Source organism: Falco cherrug, chromosome 3, assembly GCF_023634085.1.
Source record: "Falco cherrug isolate bFalChe1 chromosome 3, bFalChe1.pri, whole genome shotgun sequence".
NCBI classification, from domain to species: domain Eukaryota; kingdom Metazoa; phylum Chordata; class Aves; order Falconiformes; family Falconidae; genus Falco; species Falco cherrug.
In genome coordinates, this window is record NC_073699.1 from 43108752 (window position 1) to 43124158 (window position 15407).

General features: G+C 37.5%; 1 protein-coding gene across 2 annotated transcripts in view; it reads right to left on the bottom strand.

Annotated features, from left to right (window-relative positions):
* Positions 1-4658: 4658 nt before the first annotated feature.
* The window catches only part of PREX2 (phosphatidylinositol-3,4,5-trisphosphate dependent Rac exchange factor 2), a 180909-nt gene continuing 170160 nt past the window's right edge, over positions 4659-15407 (bottom strand). For both annotated transcript variants that reach the window (XM_055705100.1, XM_055705099.1), the window contains 2 exons: positions 12723-12790; positions 4659-8626 (listed from right to left, as the gene is read on the bottom strand). In XM_055705100.1, the coding sequence (XP_055561075.1) occupies positions 8581-8626; positions 12723-12790 (114 nt within the window). In that variant the 3' untranslated portion in view covers positions 4659-8580. The remainder of the gene's footprint in view (positions 8627-12722; positions 12791-15407) is intronic.

Below are 15407 nucleotides of genomic sequence, written 5' to 3' on the forward strand. Positions count from 1 at the left end.
GATGAGTATCCAGACAATGTAGTTTAGTCCCACACTACAGTTTCAAATATTAATGCTTTCTCTCGAAGTCATGGGAACTAGTCCAGAAATGAAAACCTACTGTCTGTTCTGTCTGTATGAGGCCCACAAACGTCCTTTAAAATTGGCACATGATTATAATTATTTCCATATGTTTCCCAAGCTACCAATTTTCCAGGGTGTGCTGTCAAAATTCCAAACACCTACCTGACTTCTTAATATATAAAAGCTTTACGTATTTTCCTATTTCGGAACAGCATCTAATATATTGATAAACATTCAGTCAAGCTTCACCTTGTCTTGAATTTAAATTCAACTGTTACTCAACATATTTTGAAATGTATGAGCACAAGTAGCACTGATCCGGATCAGACATTATTTCTATCTCAATCTGTGTGATACTTTGTCATTCACTTTTGCAACGATGCACTGACTTTAGTTAATGCAGTACTGCTCTTCATTTGCTTGCAATCTTGCCCTGTATTGGTTTAATTAGACCTACTGTATGGATGGTTGTGACAAAACCCCATTGATTACATGTGGTCTGCCTCTCATTTCCAGTCAAGCTTTGTGTCTTGGAGACATTAACTTGTTTCATTAATTAGGTGAACTAAACGCATTGACAAGCATGCAAGCTAGTCCGGTTCTGGCATAATAGTCCCAGTATTATGGATTCATCCTCTGTAGTCGATGAAAATTTGGTTATTCATTTAAATGAAAGCAGAATCAAAACTTATTGTGTTCCTTTTATTTGTTGATGCCACTAGAATATATCCAGTACTATTTCCTCCTACTCTTAGAGGCTGCTATGCTTCACAAGGAAAGACAACAATTATTTATTCCACATGTTAAAAGTCCCTCCTTGTCCTGGTAAAGAAATCTAAATAACAAGAACAAAACATGACTAGCTAAAACCTAGAGGTTTAAAAAAAAATATTCTGAATGTAGGTCAAAATAGTAAGAATTTACACTGAGTCTTCTATATAGGATGCAGTTGTTTAATAACATATGGACTGTGCTAATTACTTGGAAAAAAATTAAGTCAGATCTTCAGGACATTTCATTGCTGTAGTGACGCTACTCAGCACTCGTCTTACCTTGCTTTCCTCCTCAATAAACTGTATCTTCCCCCTCCCTTCCTCCCCTCCCCATCCTGTCATATTCTGGAGATGCATTTTCAAATCTTTTCACCAAATTAGGGCTACAGGGAAACTCTGGATGCTACCCCTAGTCCCAAGATTAAAATCAATAGAAAAGGCTTCACATCCATGGGCATTTTCCCCCACTACAGCACTCTAGTCCATTGATCTGCTTTAATGCAACACTTGGCAGCACTGGATACTCCTCTTGGGGAGCAGCAAGAGCAGGTCTGCTTCCTGAAGGAGAACAAGCCAGGACCCGTGGGTGCACACAGCCCAGTGGCTTCCCCCTGGCAGGACCGGGATAACAACAGGCTATGCAGACAGTCCAGGGATGATCAGACAAGGCGAAATTCTGAATCAGGTGGAGGATCCATCCGGAAAGTCCAGTCAGAAACAGCAGAAGATGGGACTAGAGACAAAGCTACCCGTAACACAGGTTCCAATGTCCATCCAGGAGCTGAGGCTGGAGATATGAGCTGCCCAGGCCGGAGCTGAAATGCTGCCCCAGATCCAGCGCCAGCGGGTGCAGGGGTAAGGGTGGTTGGGGCAATTGGGGCCTTTTAGTGCCCTCAGGACCCTGGCAGCACCACAGAGGCAAATGTATAGTGAAACAAAAGGGGAGGGGAAAAAAAGGTATCCAGTACTATCTGGGAAAGCAGTTTCAGAGAACTAAGATTTCACCAAGCAAGAATGAAGTAATTGTTAGAAATTCCACTTCATTAGTATAAGCAAAGTATGAGCATCATCTATCTTGTTTCTGCATGACACAATAAGCCATAAAAAAGAAAGTAATAAAATAAAAGTTTATGAGTAACATTTAAAAGGAAGTATCTTAACTTTCAAAGGTTAGCTGACACATACTATGAGGCAAATATACATTATCTTTTTTGAACCGTGGACTCACACTGTGCCTCATATGCTCTCTGACACCTAAGTGTGGGAACTCCCTTTGGCAGACATTTTGACATTCAAATGATGATGACAGTAATGCTTCCTCATGAAAGATGAGAAACTGCTGGACACCAAAGCGCTACCATGGTGTAATTTATCTCTTTCTCAGAAGTTGGTTCAAAGCACTATTTATTCCCATCACGTACACTGATCAAAAAAAATAATTCTTTGGACTTAATCTCTGATGTATTCATGGTGAGAAGTCAAGACCACAGAAATGAGAAGTACTGAAAAAAGAAACCTCACTTACGATGGTGGAAAAGCAGGCCATATTTGAAATCATCTGGTCACTTCTGCTTCTCGATACTTCTCTGCAATTCCATGCTGCTTTCCTTCACAAAATTAGGGATAAAAGAGTACTTAGGAGAGAAGACCAAAAAAAAAGTTATCTTTTGAAGTCTAGTTATACAGAAATACTCCATCCTCACCCTCCTCCCTGCTAGCACAAGATGGAAAACAAAAGGGATTTTACAAAATCATTGCAGGTGCTTTTGGTCCTGCCTCCGCTGTTCCTCTTGGTCTTGATCACAACAACCATGTAGAAATCAGAACTTCCTTCATACACAGACAACTGCTCAGGCAGGTCTAACATTTAATCAGCTTTCAGTCCTATAAAAGAAACATCCAGTGCAACTCCCCAAACCCCTGGCATCCCAACAGTAGCTAGGCACTAGTTCCCAATCCCTCTAAAGGATCAGTCATTTATAGGTGTTCTTTTAGCGGTGGGAGCACAAGACTCCACATTATGCTCGTCCGATGATCCTTGTGCACAGCAGTGAACAGATGATGACTGTTTCACGCTTCAGCCTGCAGACAAGGGAGTGCCTGAAATGGTGGGTGTGATGAACCTTCGTGGGCAGTAACAGCAGCATGGGGCCAGAAGGGGACTTTCATGGCTGTGTCTTTTCCAGCCTTCACAAAATACAGCTGCCCAAAGCCAGGGAGTGCTGCTCATGCAGGCTTCGGTTTTACACTGTCTATAAAGATACACTTCGATTGTCAGCAGTGAACCTAGATTGGGCCTGTGTTCTCAGAAGAGATTCTTACTATAAACATTTATTTTTAGCAGTTTAATTTCTGTTCTGCAGAAAGTCCTAGGGTAGCCATAGTGAAAGGGTTAATGACCCCAACACCCTCCCACCAACTTATTTCTTGCTCACAAATGAAGAGATTTGCAGTGGCCATATTATGAATGGTTTTATTACTGTCTGACATTTTGTAATACATTGTTATCATTCCAGTCTTTAATATGTAGACTAAAAAAAATACCATCGATCTAAAAGTACAAAGTATTAGTTCAACCCATAATCAATACAGCAACTGATTCAAAGTATGCTACACAGGCACTTTATAGAAAAGTAAAAAGTAATTTAAATCCATGTTTCAAGGATATTTAACATCAAATTCCAAAGGTTACTTCCAACAAAGTCTGCTACCCACTGTTTTAAAACAAAAGCTTACTGAGAGATTCTGTGTATGGCTGTACTTATACATAATACTTGAAAGCAGTAATGCTCTCGTGCTTAATGAGACGTTAAAAACAATATATTCTTCATTTGAAAAATGTGTGCAATACTCAATGCAGAAATTAAGTTCATTTGTAAAGTGTAACACAAGTATTACTGAATACATACACTATATACAGGGTGTTAAAAGTTAATAAGGCTGCTTAGTCTTTTAAATCTGACATATGGTACAGGCAGGACACCCACAGCCACAAAAGATGTGGATATTCTCAGAAAAGTCCAAATCTAAGTACTTGCAGAAATGTCCCAGCTACTTTGAACACTCTCTTGGACTTTCAAACTGAAGCCAAAGTTCTTTCTGAAGTAGTTCCCCTCTAGCCATATAGGATGTCTAGCATGGAGATGTTATTTCTGGAGAAGAACGTAAGAAATGACTACTTGATTGGCCTCTGGACAATCTGAAATTTCTCACCGGTGTTAACATCTGAATGACTGTGCACGCTTTGTATTCATTTATACATACATAAAAAGAAAACAAACCCATGTCTTCTAGCAGGAAAAGAGAAACATTCCTAATAATACATTTTCATTAGGAAAACCTGACTGATATATACAGTATACAAAAAAAGCCCTACACAATTGTCAGCATACAAAAATATGAGTTCAGTATCTTTTTATACTTTAAAACCTAATGATGAAAAATCCAGGTATCCTGAGACAAGTGTGTACTGTGCATCTAATTTATCAATGCCAGTGTACTGCTGGGGTACAATTAGAAGAGCACTACCTGCACTTACAAACAAGTACAGAGATAAAATACATAAGGCAATGCATTAGCTTGAGAAACTCTCCTCTCCTCATAATGTTAAACAAAATCAGTGCAAAATATGCTTAAAATGCTGGCAGACATATCCATGAAGTAGCTGTAGAGTACAGAACGATATGTATATATACTACAGTTACTTATTTCACAATTTAAATGAAAATAAATGGAAGATACTTTCCTTTTTTGAGCATCATGCTTAACCATGATGTGTACACTCACATTCAGGCAATTGTCTTTTTTATATATATATATATATATATATATATATATATATATACACACACTACATCTGACAATGAATTAATAAAACAAAAAAAATTGCTGCTGTTTGCTTGTGAATTTCTCTGGCTAAAAACAGATCAATAAAACTCATTCATTTTTTTCCATTAGGGGATTCCAACAAATGAAATTTAAGTATGATTACTATAAATCCTCATCAATTTAAGTTTAATCATTTTGCCTCTAAAATAGTATAAGAGCCGTTCTGACCACTACTGAGTGCATTAAAACAAAGAAGTAAAAAACAACCTGAAAACCTGACGTTTTTGCTAAAACCCAGTGAAAACTATCTAAAAAGCCACTCAAGACTGCAGCTCTCTCAGTGGACATAAAAGTGGTCGGTTGGTTCAGCTGACAGCAGGAATATCTACTTTAAAATGGATCACTAAATACAAAAATGTTTGATACTGAGAAACTGGAATATATACATTTTTTAAATTCATTTACATTTACAATCTACAAGGAAGGTAAGTGTTACAAAATACCTAATTTGGGGAACTAGACTGAATCAATGCTCGTTTCATTGATTAAAACTGTTTAGCATCCTATTACTCATAGACAATGGTTACAAAGAGAGGCCAAACAGCATCAGCTCTGCTTTAAAATCAACACCTATGTTTTCTCCATGCATGAACGCTATGGCAACTTAGCTGTTCCTTGGCCCTTAACCTTCCCTTCCCAGCTGTTAAAGCTCCTATACATTCCCCACAGACTACCACTGAATCATGGTAGTCAGTATCTAGTAACGTATGTCTCTAGATCCTTGAATTTATTCGCAGAAGAATTACACTTGTCTTAGATGGAAAAGTAAAAGTTACGTACAGAATGTTTTCCTTAAAGCAGTTCAACACATTGTCACAAAAATAGGCTACATAATCTGTTGCTGTAGAAGCAAAGATTTAACAAGCTATGGGTGTTATTGTAAATCATCACTCTTGGTCATCTTGTCATCTGTAAGTCTAAAAATTTATGAGAGGATAAACATACCCTGATGAGAACAGGTTTTTTTCACTCTGCAAGTGCACCTTGCATAAGGAACAAACACATCCTCTCTATATACCAAGTAAGAAAAGCATAATTTAAGAATGGGCTTCTTAAAGGTCCATCTAACATTGTTAGAAGCCAGATGTGTTAGAATGCGTGGTGTGCTCTGAAAACAGAGGGACAAGAAAAGCTGCACAATGTTTCAAGCAAACACTGGCTTTTGAAGGAAATTTTGAGAAATTAGGCACCCACTTTCCACAGTCAGTGGGACATTTATGTCCAATTTCCTCTGGAAATCCTGTCTTTACATGCTACCTATAATACTAGAAAACCAGAGTTTAATTTTTTCAGCCCCTTTGATACCAGGCTAAATAGGTATTTCATGTTGCAGTATGGGTTGCTAATGAAGCTCCCAGTGCTGAATAAGTTTTTGAGAACTGCCTTTAGAGGGGGAAAAAAAGAATAAAGAACCAAAACTTGGACACAAAAACAAGAGGTCAAGATTTCTATTCCACAGTCATGAAACAATAGCTCAAGAATTTGGTTAGTGACTGGCTCATAACTCTTTGTACCTTGGTATTTACAAATGTCTATTACTCCATGCTTTCAACAACAAAAATTCGACAACTACCATATTATACAGGGAGATTATTTTGGCATATTTGCACTCCTGCCATTTTCAGTGCAATAAAGAAAAGCAACGACCAGTTACAAAAATGTGTGTGCGTGCAACAGATTTTGTCCTCTAGGTTATTTTGTATTATACAGGATCAGCAGCTCCATGCAGCTGACAGCTGACTCGCCTCACAGTAAAAACGCAAAGGCTACATGGGGAAATCTCACAGGAAGATGCGAGCTCGCAGCCAGGGCTGAAACCAGCACCATTCTTGGCACAAATTGGTTATGGCTTCTCTGCACTCCTAAACAAGCAGAAACTGAAACATTTTTGGTGCTTTTGCCTGGGGCAGGAATTACCCTAGCCAACACTACCTCTCTGAATAAAACACGTCCAACAGTACGAGATCCGGACTAGAACAGCAACTACAGAAATCGTGACTCACTCTTATGTACAAGCATTAGGTCATCCTACATAAAAAGTATACGTTTCTAAAGAGTAAAACTTCGTTTTCTGGTTTTGTTTTGTTTTTAATCAAAAAGATTACAGTCCTACAGCTTCCAGTAACTATGAAAGAGAGTAAACTTCAAAGCAGAAAGGTGAAATTGTTACTGAAGTGTTCGTTATTGTGTGTCACAGTTTAAGGCAAACATTCTGTATTTAAGGTTGGACCAGTAACTGACGTAACTACGTAGAATCAGAGAATTGTTTCGGTTGGAAGGGACCTTAAAGGTACATAAATATATACATATTGAAACTCACATATATGCGCAGACATATATATCTGTGGATATATAAAAATATTTATTTTCTTAGCAAAGTTTAAGTCTGTAAAAACATTAAGAATACTGAAAAAAGGTAGGAGCTCTAATTCCTCCTTTGGAGAAAAGTAACAAGTCCCCTAGATACCCTATATAAAAAACACTCCGCAAGAGTACAGCTCATTTTGAATTCTCACTTATTTAATTGTGGATTAATATATTTGTTGAAGATTTTATAAATAATTAGATAATTTGCCACAGTTATGTTGGAGGTTTGATTGCTACAGCGTAACTATAGGCTGCTGTTGTACAAAAAGTAAATTTTATTCAGTGTATGTCCTGCTCTAGTAGAATGGGTAGCTACTGCTACAAGTTGAACTATTTCAGAATATAGGTTTTGTTTTAATGTGTTCACATATAAAACTTAATTTGGGGCATTTTCTCTGAACATTCATTGGCCAAAAGAACAGCCAAACACAGATATATTTTCCCTGGGCCCTCTAAATACTCGGTACAATTTCAAAATAAATCAATCACAATTACCACTCCAAAGAACTGAAATGCTATCGAAAACAATACTGACAAAATAAGGGAAATGGTAGCATAAGACATCAACCCCCCAAACTACGCTTCAACTTAAACCACAGACATTTCCAGTTAAACATAACAATACTGCCTTATCCTTGCCTTATGTAGATTTGCTGGTATACTGCTACACAAGAATATACACAACTCTGGAAAACCCTGAAACGCAGAGGTGCGATGACGTAAATCATCCATTAGACAGAGTCTGAAATTCAGTCTAACTACGGATGAAGATCAGGCTTACCCTTCTTCTTCATTACAATGGCAACTAAAAAAGGGCAAAACTTCACCTCATATGTTGTATAGGTACTCCTAAAGCAGTACGACAACGACTGCTGAAGACATGGCCAAGTTTACTGATTACAGGCACACGTTCATAGCAGCAGTCTGCCTGCAGCCATTAAACACAATTCTGAGATGATTTTTCCATCTTTAAACCTCACTTACATTATATCCTTGAAATGGTAATGTCATCGTTCTGAGAAATTATGATGGCAACTGGAAAAAAAGGGATCATCAGTGCAAAGGGCCCCATATGAAGTGCATCCTCATTATCAAGCCTGGTTTATTTAGGCTTTTATTCCTTCCACAAGTAAGCATTCTGTGTAGTGTACGAGCGAAGTCATTCTCTCCGAACAAGACATTTGTTTTCAAGCTGCTGGCTGTACTTATCATGTGACTGAACAAGACACATCAAATGAACCTGATTCCAGTGTAAAATTCCCAAGGAAGATTCCTGTTCTACTAGTGTAAGGTTGGAGTGCACAGATTTGGAAGGAATTTTTCCAGGCCAATAGAGAATATTTAGAGTATTTCTTTCTTTATCCTGAGTAAAGAGGTTTTCTATTTATCAAAAACCCAGGCACATACTGCTGTAGTGCAGTCAGATTTTTGTCATACAGTCCCTGTATCTTAAAGACCATTATTGGATTATTTTCTGGAGTAGTCCTCCTCATTCTTCTCCAACAGGTGGTGGTGGCTGGCATAGTTTGTATAATCTGACAATGACAAAAAACAAAGCAATTGTTATTCTGAGAGCTTGGTTATTATTAAAATGAGTAAATTTAAGGAACACAAACTAAATTAAGTCTTCCTGCATTGCAAAACAAGAAGTGCTGAATTTAGGTCAATAACATTGATATAAGACCAGTAAAATCTTATTCACGAGCATGAATGTTTACATTGGAAGTGCTGTAATTACAAACACATAGCTAGAAGCAATCTTATAAAGACATTCCAGTTTAGTCCAGTATTTGTATTTCTGCACTGAAGACCCTATTCTGGAGAAAGCTACATCTCCAGTAACCCAATTACCAGTTGTTGCTTTGAATTTCTGAATTGGAAAAGCTGCTTGGTGAATGCAATTGCCTCCATTTTTGTTTTGTTCTGCCACAGTCAGACCTCACTCTAACTGAGTTTCCTATAAAACTGATACTGTTTGAAGAACCTAAGACAGATGTCAGACATGTGACACACCAGCATGAAGATTTTAAATTCTTTCCTGCCTGTTTCTACACGTATGAAGTCAAGGCCAGTAAGATTTGGATCAAATGACTGCCTCAGTACAGACTGAAATAGCCACTCCTTCATTTATGAAGGCTTTTGAACTTCCCTTTTGCATGGACTTGGTTATCAGCAAGTGTTTGAAACTTTAACCTAATGTTAGGAATACTGAAAATAAATGGCAGTTGTTCTGACCTCAGGCTCTCTGCTCAGTTATGTCCAGTATACAGCATCTCCTCTGCAACCACAGCAATTAGAACAAGCAATAGACATGATCTCATTTGGAGATTACATATTTTCCTCAGGGAAAGTGTATCATTGAACGAATAGCAAAAAGAAAAGACCAAGTATGGCATGGGAAGGAGAAAAAGCATCAGAAGCCAAAAATAAAGAGACAATAGCACAGCATGTGCATTAATATTTCACATGAAGAATCTTCGATATTGAAATTCCAGAGCAATAGAAATAGCAGGTTTGGTAGGTCTGGCTGCAGACAAGGTGGTGAATCATCCAGTGGCTTGGGGGCTAGGGATATTTAAGATGTTCAGGGTGTCTGAGATTTCCAAGAATATTTTGCAAATTTGCCTGCTAAACATCACATTAATTTATATGACTACATTTTCACTAATTATAAATCTAAAAATCATACTACAAATCAACACAGAAAACAATAATCTGTACATGTGGCTGGGTTCCACAAACAATTCAACATCAGTAGGCTGGTGCCTTCTTGGCATGATACTGTGCTACTGAGATTATGTGAGGCACGGTATGTATGGCTGCCTCCATCAGCACTAAAAGCCTCTTCCAACATCTAGGCAGACCTTGTCAGAAAAAGCACCTTGTGGCTATGCAAGAACAGGGCAGGATAGCTGCTGTTCTCTGCTTTCAGTTCCCTCAGGAGTTAAAACCCATGAGACACTGACAACACACAATGGCCATGGGCTAAATAAGTTTTCTCTGAATCTTAATGGAAGTGATTATCCAGCAGTGTTGTTTCTGGATGGTAAAAACTGGGAGCATCAGCTCTGTCACCCACACAGCAGTTGAAAACCTGCTTTCAAGCCTCCACCACGATGCGTTCTGAAGATCATTGGGCTCTTCCACATTGTCATCTGGCAGTTCAGTAATGTGATCATTTAAGGTCACATCGTGCAGATACCAAACTATCTGTTAGCAACCATATATAAAACAATACATATATATCTCATATTTGTATACCAATGAGATATTAAGATGGCCTTATCTCTACACAGACAAGTATGCAGAGAAAAATAAACAGGGGTTATTTGAGTTATTTGATTCTGCTGCTGTAACAAAGGAGTAATATTCTAACCTGGCAGAAGACAGACAAAATTACTGTCAGAATCTCATCTAAGTAATTGCAGTGGGGTTAGTTCTTGACAATGTTTTAGCAAAATCTGATTTCTATGGAACAATATGCAGAGAAGCTCAGCCCCAAGTACCAAGTTCTGTATTCTTCAGGTTAAAATGGTAATCATTAAGATTACTTGTCTTCAGAGAAAGTGACTGGAATTCTAGGGGAATTCTGAAACAAACTAACAAGGCTGCATAAATCCTGAATGAGCTACAGTTGCTGAAGACAGCGTAGAGCAGAAACGGCCTTTTCTGGTTCTCTATATGGAACAACTATTTGAGATGGTAGAAAGAGATCAGCTGAGGAAAGACAGAAAACAGTGGCAACTGCAGACAACTGAGAACACCGTTAAGCGACACTTAAGGTTCCATTAAGTTGTTTAATGGAACCAAATGTAATGGTAAAATTCTTTTCAAGGCAAAGAATTGGCAACCCACAGTATTGTTTACCTATACATCAAAGGTAACACTCCTGCTGGTGACTATTCTGACTTACGTGACTTACCTGTCTAATGGGACACCACATGCTCCAAACGCTAAGGTCAAAAAGATACTACCGTGATGTCGTCGCAGCAACGAAGACAGTTGCTGCTGACTGGCAGGCATGCTGTATGCATCTGTCTACTCTGTGTTCTAGGAACTCTCGTAATTTTTCTTCAGCTTCTCATTGCTATGTTGTGGTAGTTTCAATGGGAAAGAGGTGATCTTTCCTCAACTGATGCAAAGCCAAAAAATGTCTCACAGCTAAGTTTTTCTTTTTAAGAACTTAGATTTTTCCCTTATCACAGAAGCTCTAAATCTAGATACGTGCTTTGTCATTTAGAGGAGGGAAAAGTTTGGTTTGCAACCATTCTTCGGCTGCCTCCAGAATTACGTCATGAAGGAGGAGGCCATTTAAGGCTAAAACTGTACCATTGAAAATATGAAAAGGCTTCTCGTAGCTTTTACTGTAACAAAAAAGTTATTTTACTGCCTTAGGCTCCCACAATGCCAGTCAGTTTTGGCCCTGGATTACCCCTAAGTTAGTCACTACTGTGAGAAGGGATGCCCTCATTTGCTGGTAAGGGCGATGACTTTATTGCTGATGGACTTACTTTAGAATCAGTACTTTTGTTAGATCTTATGTAATCTCCTTTACGGGGCAGGCAAGATGCATATATGCTCCAACAAACGCTGCTACTCAGCACCTGAACAGCAGCTGCTACTCAGATTTTCTCATAACTTGTACACTTAAGGTACACTCCTCTTCTAGAATCAGATCAAGCACGGGCACAGAAGAACGAGCAGTGATTTGTTACAAGAAATTATGAGCAGTAGCCTGATCCCTGCTGGGAGAAACTGGGACACCTAAGAAAAGTGGAGCAAACTGCCTAAGAAAAAGTTCCTGATTATTAGTGGTCAGAGCCCAGAAGACAGTCTTTCTGTGAAGGCTATGGATGACATACGTGTTGATTCACATGGCTACCTCTATCAGGTATTACTAATTCCCTGTTTCCTTACTGAAATTTAAACACCACAGCTTGTTATGTATTGCGCATATCTGTTCAGCTCATTCAATGTACTTTCATTATTCAACAATAAATATATTTTAAACTGGTTAAAAAGAGGTTTAAGCTAGAACTGGATTAATAAAGCCACTTTAAGATAAAATTAAGAACATTGTTGTTTGGTTATTTTCATTTATAAGTAGTGTGCTTGTTAAGACAGATTTCAGATATCTGCAATCCATCACAGCATTAAAAGGCTGTATAAATATAGAACGGTCACATTTTTCATTCTAATGGCTATTTCAGAAAGAGACAAAGAAAGACTACAGCATCTCTAAAAGCAACTAGAACATGATTTTGCAGAGATACTGCAGTACAGTACTTCATTAAAATGGGGGTATGGGTTTAGTTACAAATATTTCTCCCAAACACTAAACATCACAAGTGACTAAGGACTTAACTCCAGTGTTTTCCTAATTAACATGAATTAGGCTTCATTTTTCAAAAATGAATGTTTTGAAGTGCTACATAGCCTAAACTTCTGCAACTAATTCCCTAACCAAAACTGTATGGTTAAAAATGCAATTGTTTTTATGGACATTAAAAGCCCAAGCTTACCAATTAGTGCACAATACAGTCAATGTTTACTGTTAGCTTTTGAGCATCTAGGACAGAATTTGGTACAAACTAGAAAAAATCATTGTCTAGGACACAAACAATCAGTTACCTTGGCACAGACTGTGGCGTTCGATCCCTCACTCCTAAATTCTTGGCTGTGTTTTGTACTCTTGCACCCTGTAAAAGAAAAACAATTTTGCTTCATTTATTCCAACACAAGTTAGAAAGTTTTGTGAGCTTTCTAGATTAACCTAACTGTTGATTATAATTAATTAATACATATGCTCCATGCCCCAAAACAACTCTCCTCTTCTAAGGTGGAGAACAAGTAAAATCACTGCATTAATTCTAATTACTAATTATATATAAAATACTAATACTAATTAATAGTAGAGAACTATGCAGAAAAGAGACAATATCTTTCCACTTGTCATTAAATAAATGCAGATATATATATATTACTAACACAAAAGACTTCATAAAAAATTAACATCTAAGGTTTAAAACAATCCAAATGCATCTTGTTTCAATATGTGTAATTTTTGTCACCATTCTTTGTAGAAGGCATGGGTAACAAAGTTCTTTTCAGAAATGTCACTTATTTCCTATGAACTTCTGAACAAATATTACAGATTATTTCCTATTAATAGCTTTCTAGTTAAATCTAGAAAAAATGTCCTAAATTGAGGCACTAAATTAGGATTAGAAAAATACAGGTCCTGATCTTCCTTTATCATCATAGAATCACACACACACAAAAAAAAAGGTTGGAAGGACCTGAAAAACAATAACGAAAGTACTTTGTCTCACTGACTCATCCAGTAAGGAGGAAGCTGATAAAATACACACAACATTCATATACCATGACAGTAAAAAATGCCAACTCTTCTGCAAACAAACTAGCTCAGACATATGAAAGAACTTAGTAAAATTTGTTTTTAAATGATGAGGTATGGTTTTCAAATTGCAGTTTTATTAATGTAAAGTAGTAATAAAAAACGTATCTGTTAGATTTACAGTCCCTGTGTTTTCTAACATTTTAAAGGATATGGAAACTACTTATTCTGTCTATAATACATATGACTCTCCCTTTATTTCTCCTTCTGTACTACGTAAATTAAGGACAAAATAACAGTGAACAAAAATATATAATCTCAGAATTCTTACACTGAGATGTCAGATTGGTGTGAAACATCAAAGACAATTTACATTCCAAACAGAGCTGCAATGGGAGCTAATGATGTATAATCATTGATGCAATACACAGAGTAAGACTAGACCTTGCATTTGACTGAAATCTGGTACCCAGGTAATTAACAAGGTATTAGTTCACTGTTATGGGCTCAAACAAAAGACAAAAAAAAGCTGGCTGGTTCCACACAGGTAGGTTCTCAGAGTTTATGTAAATCAACTCGTGCACAAAAAAGACTGTGTCCTTACATTTCTTTAAGAAAAAAAATAGTGGTAAAGATAGAAAAAAAACCCCTAGACTACCTACAAAACTGAAGGCAGAATATAAAAATGATTTTACTAGCTTCACGTCTAGTTCAGTAAGCTTCTCTCCGACAGCTGCAAAAGACACATGACTACAGACCAGAACAAACATATGTCTTTCCCCAGAAACTCCTCCAGAATTCAGTCATTAGTCACTCAATACCTCCTCTGTTCAGCAGTATGTTCAGTGATTCTTTTCTCTTCTTTCCCGTATCATCTTGAACCCATAAATAATTCACATCACCAACCTCCTTGTGAAAGGAGATCCACATCTTGGATACAAGCTTGTTGTGTCAAGAACCACTGTTTTCTTTTGGTTTGAATCTGCCAGTTTCATCTGATGCCTTTAGTTCTGCACTGGTGAGAACAGTGGTCACTCCCTATCCATGCCACATGTTCTTTAGCCCTCTGTCACATCCTTCTTCACTCAAGCTGAACAATCCTAGATTATGCTGTCTGTCTGCCCTGTCTATAAACCATTCCCAACCACTGATCATTTTTTTTTCTGACCCTCTCTGAACCTTTTCCATTATGTTATACTCTCATGGAAGGAATCAGTTCAAAATGAAGGGTCATGACAGCATGATTTCTACTTTGTCGTCTGTCCTTGCCTAAACTATTATAACTTCTGATTTGCTTTATTGATAGCTACTGAGAATTGAGCTGATGTTTTCTATCATATCCTGAGGTCTTGAACATGAGATATAATGGCAAGCTTGCAGTAAATTATTTTGAATGTGAACAGGGTTTGGTTTTTTCCCCCATGTGCATCACTTCAGACTTATCTACACTCATTTTCATCTGCCATTTTATTGCTCAAGCATCAAGTCCTGTAAAATCCTTTTGTAATTCTTCATGGTTACTTCTCATCTTTAATAAAAGCTTGAAAAGAGTTCAGAGGAGAATAGGGAGAATTATTAGGTAAGAAAACAGAACTGAAAAAAGAAAGATCAAGTGAACTGATCTTTTTCTATGTACACAAGTGATGGCTTATCAGGGAAATGATAATCAAGTTCGGGACAGACTTTTTAGTATGGTCTGTAGCAATAGGACACGGGGTAATGGTTTTAAACTAAAATAAGGTAAATTCAGATTAGATATAAGGAAGACATGTTTTACAATAAGGGTGATGAAACACTGAAACAGGTTGCCCAGAGAGGGGATAGATGCCCCATCCCTGGAAACATTCAAAATACTACAAGTGTACTGCTAAAAAGGGTGTTAAAATCTGGTCTCTAAGTCTACAGTGTACTGGACTGAAAACAGGAGTCTGAAATTGAGGGGAAAAAGAAAAAAAAAA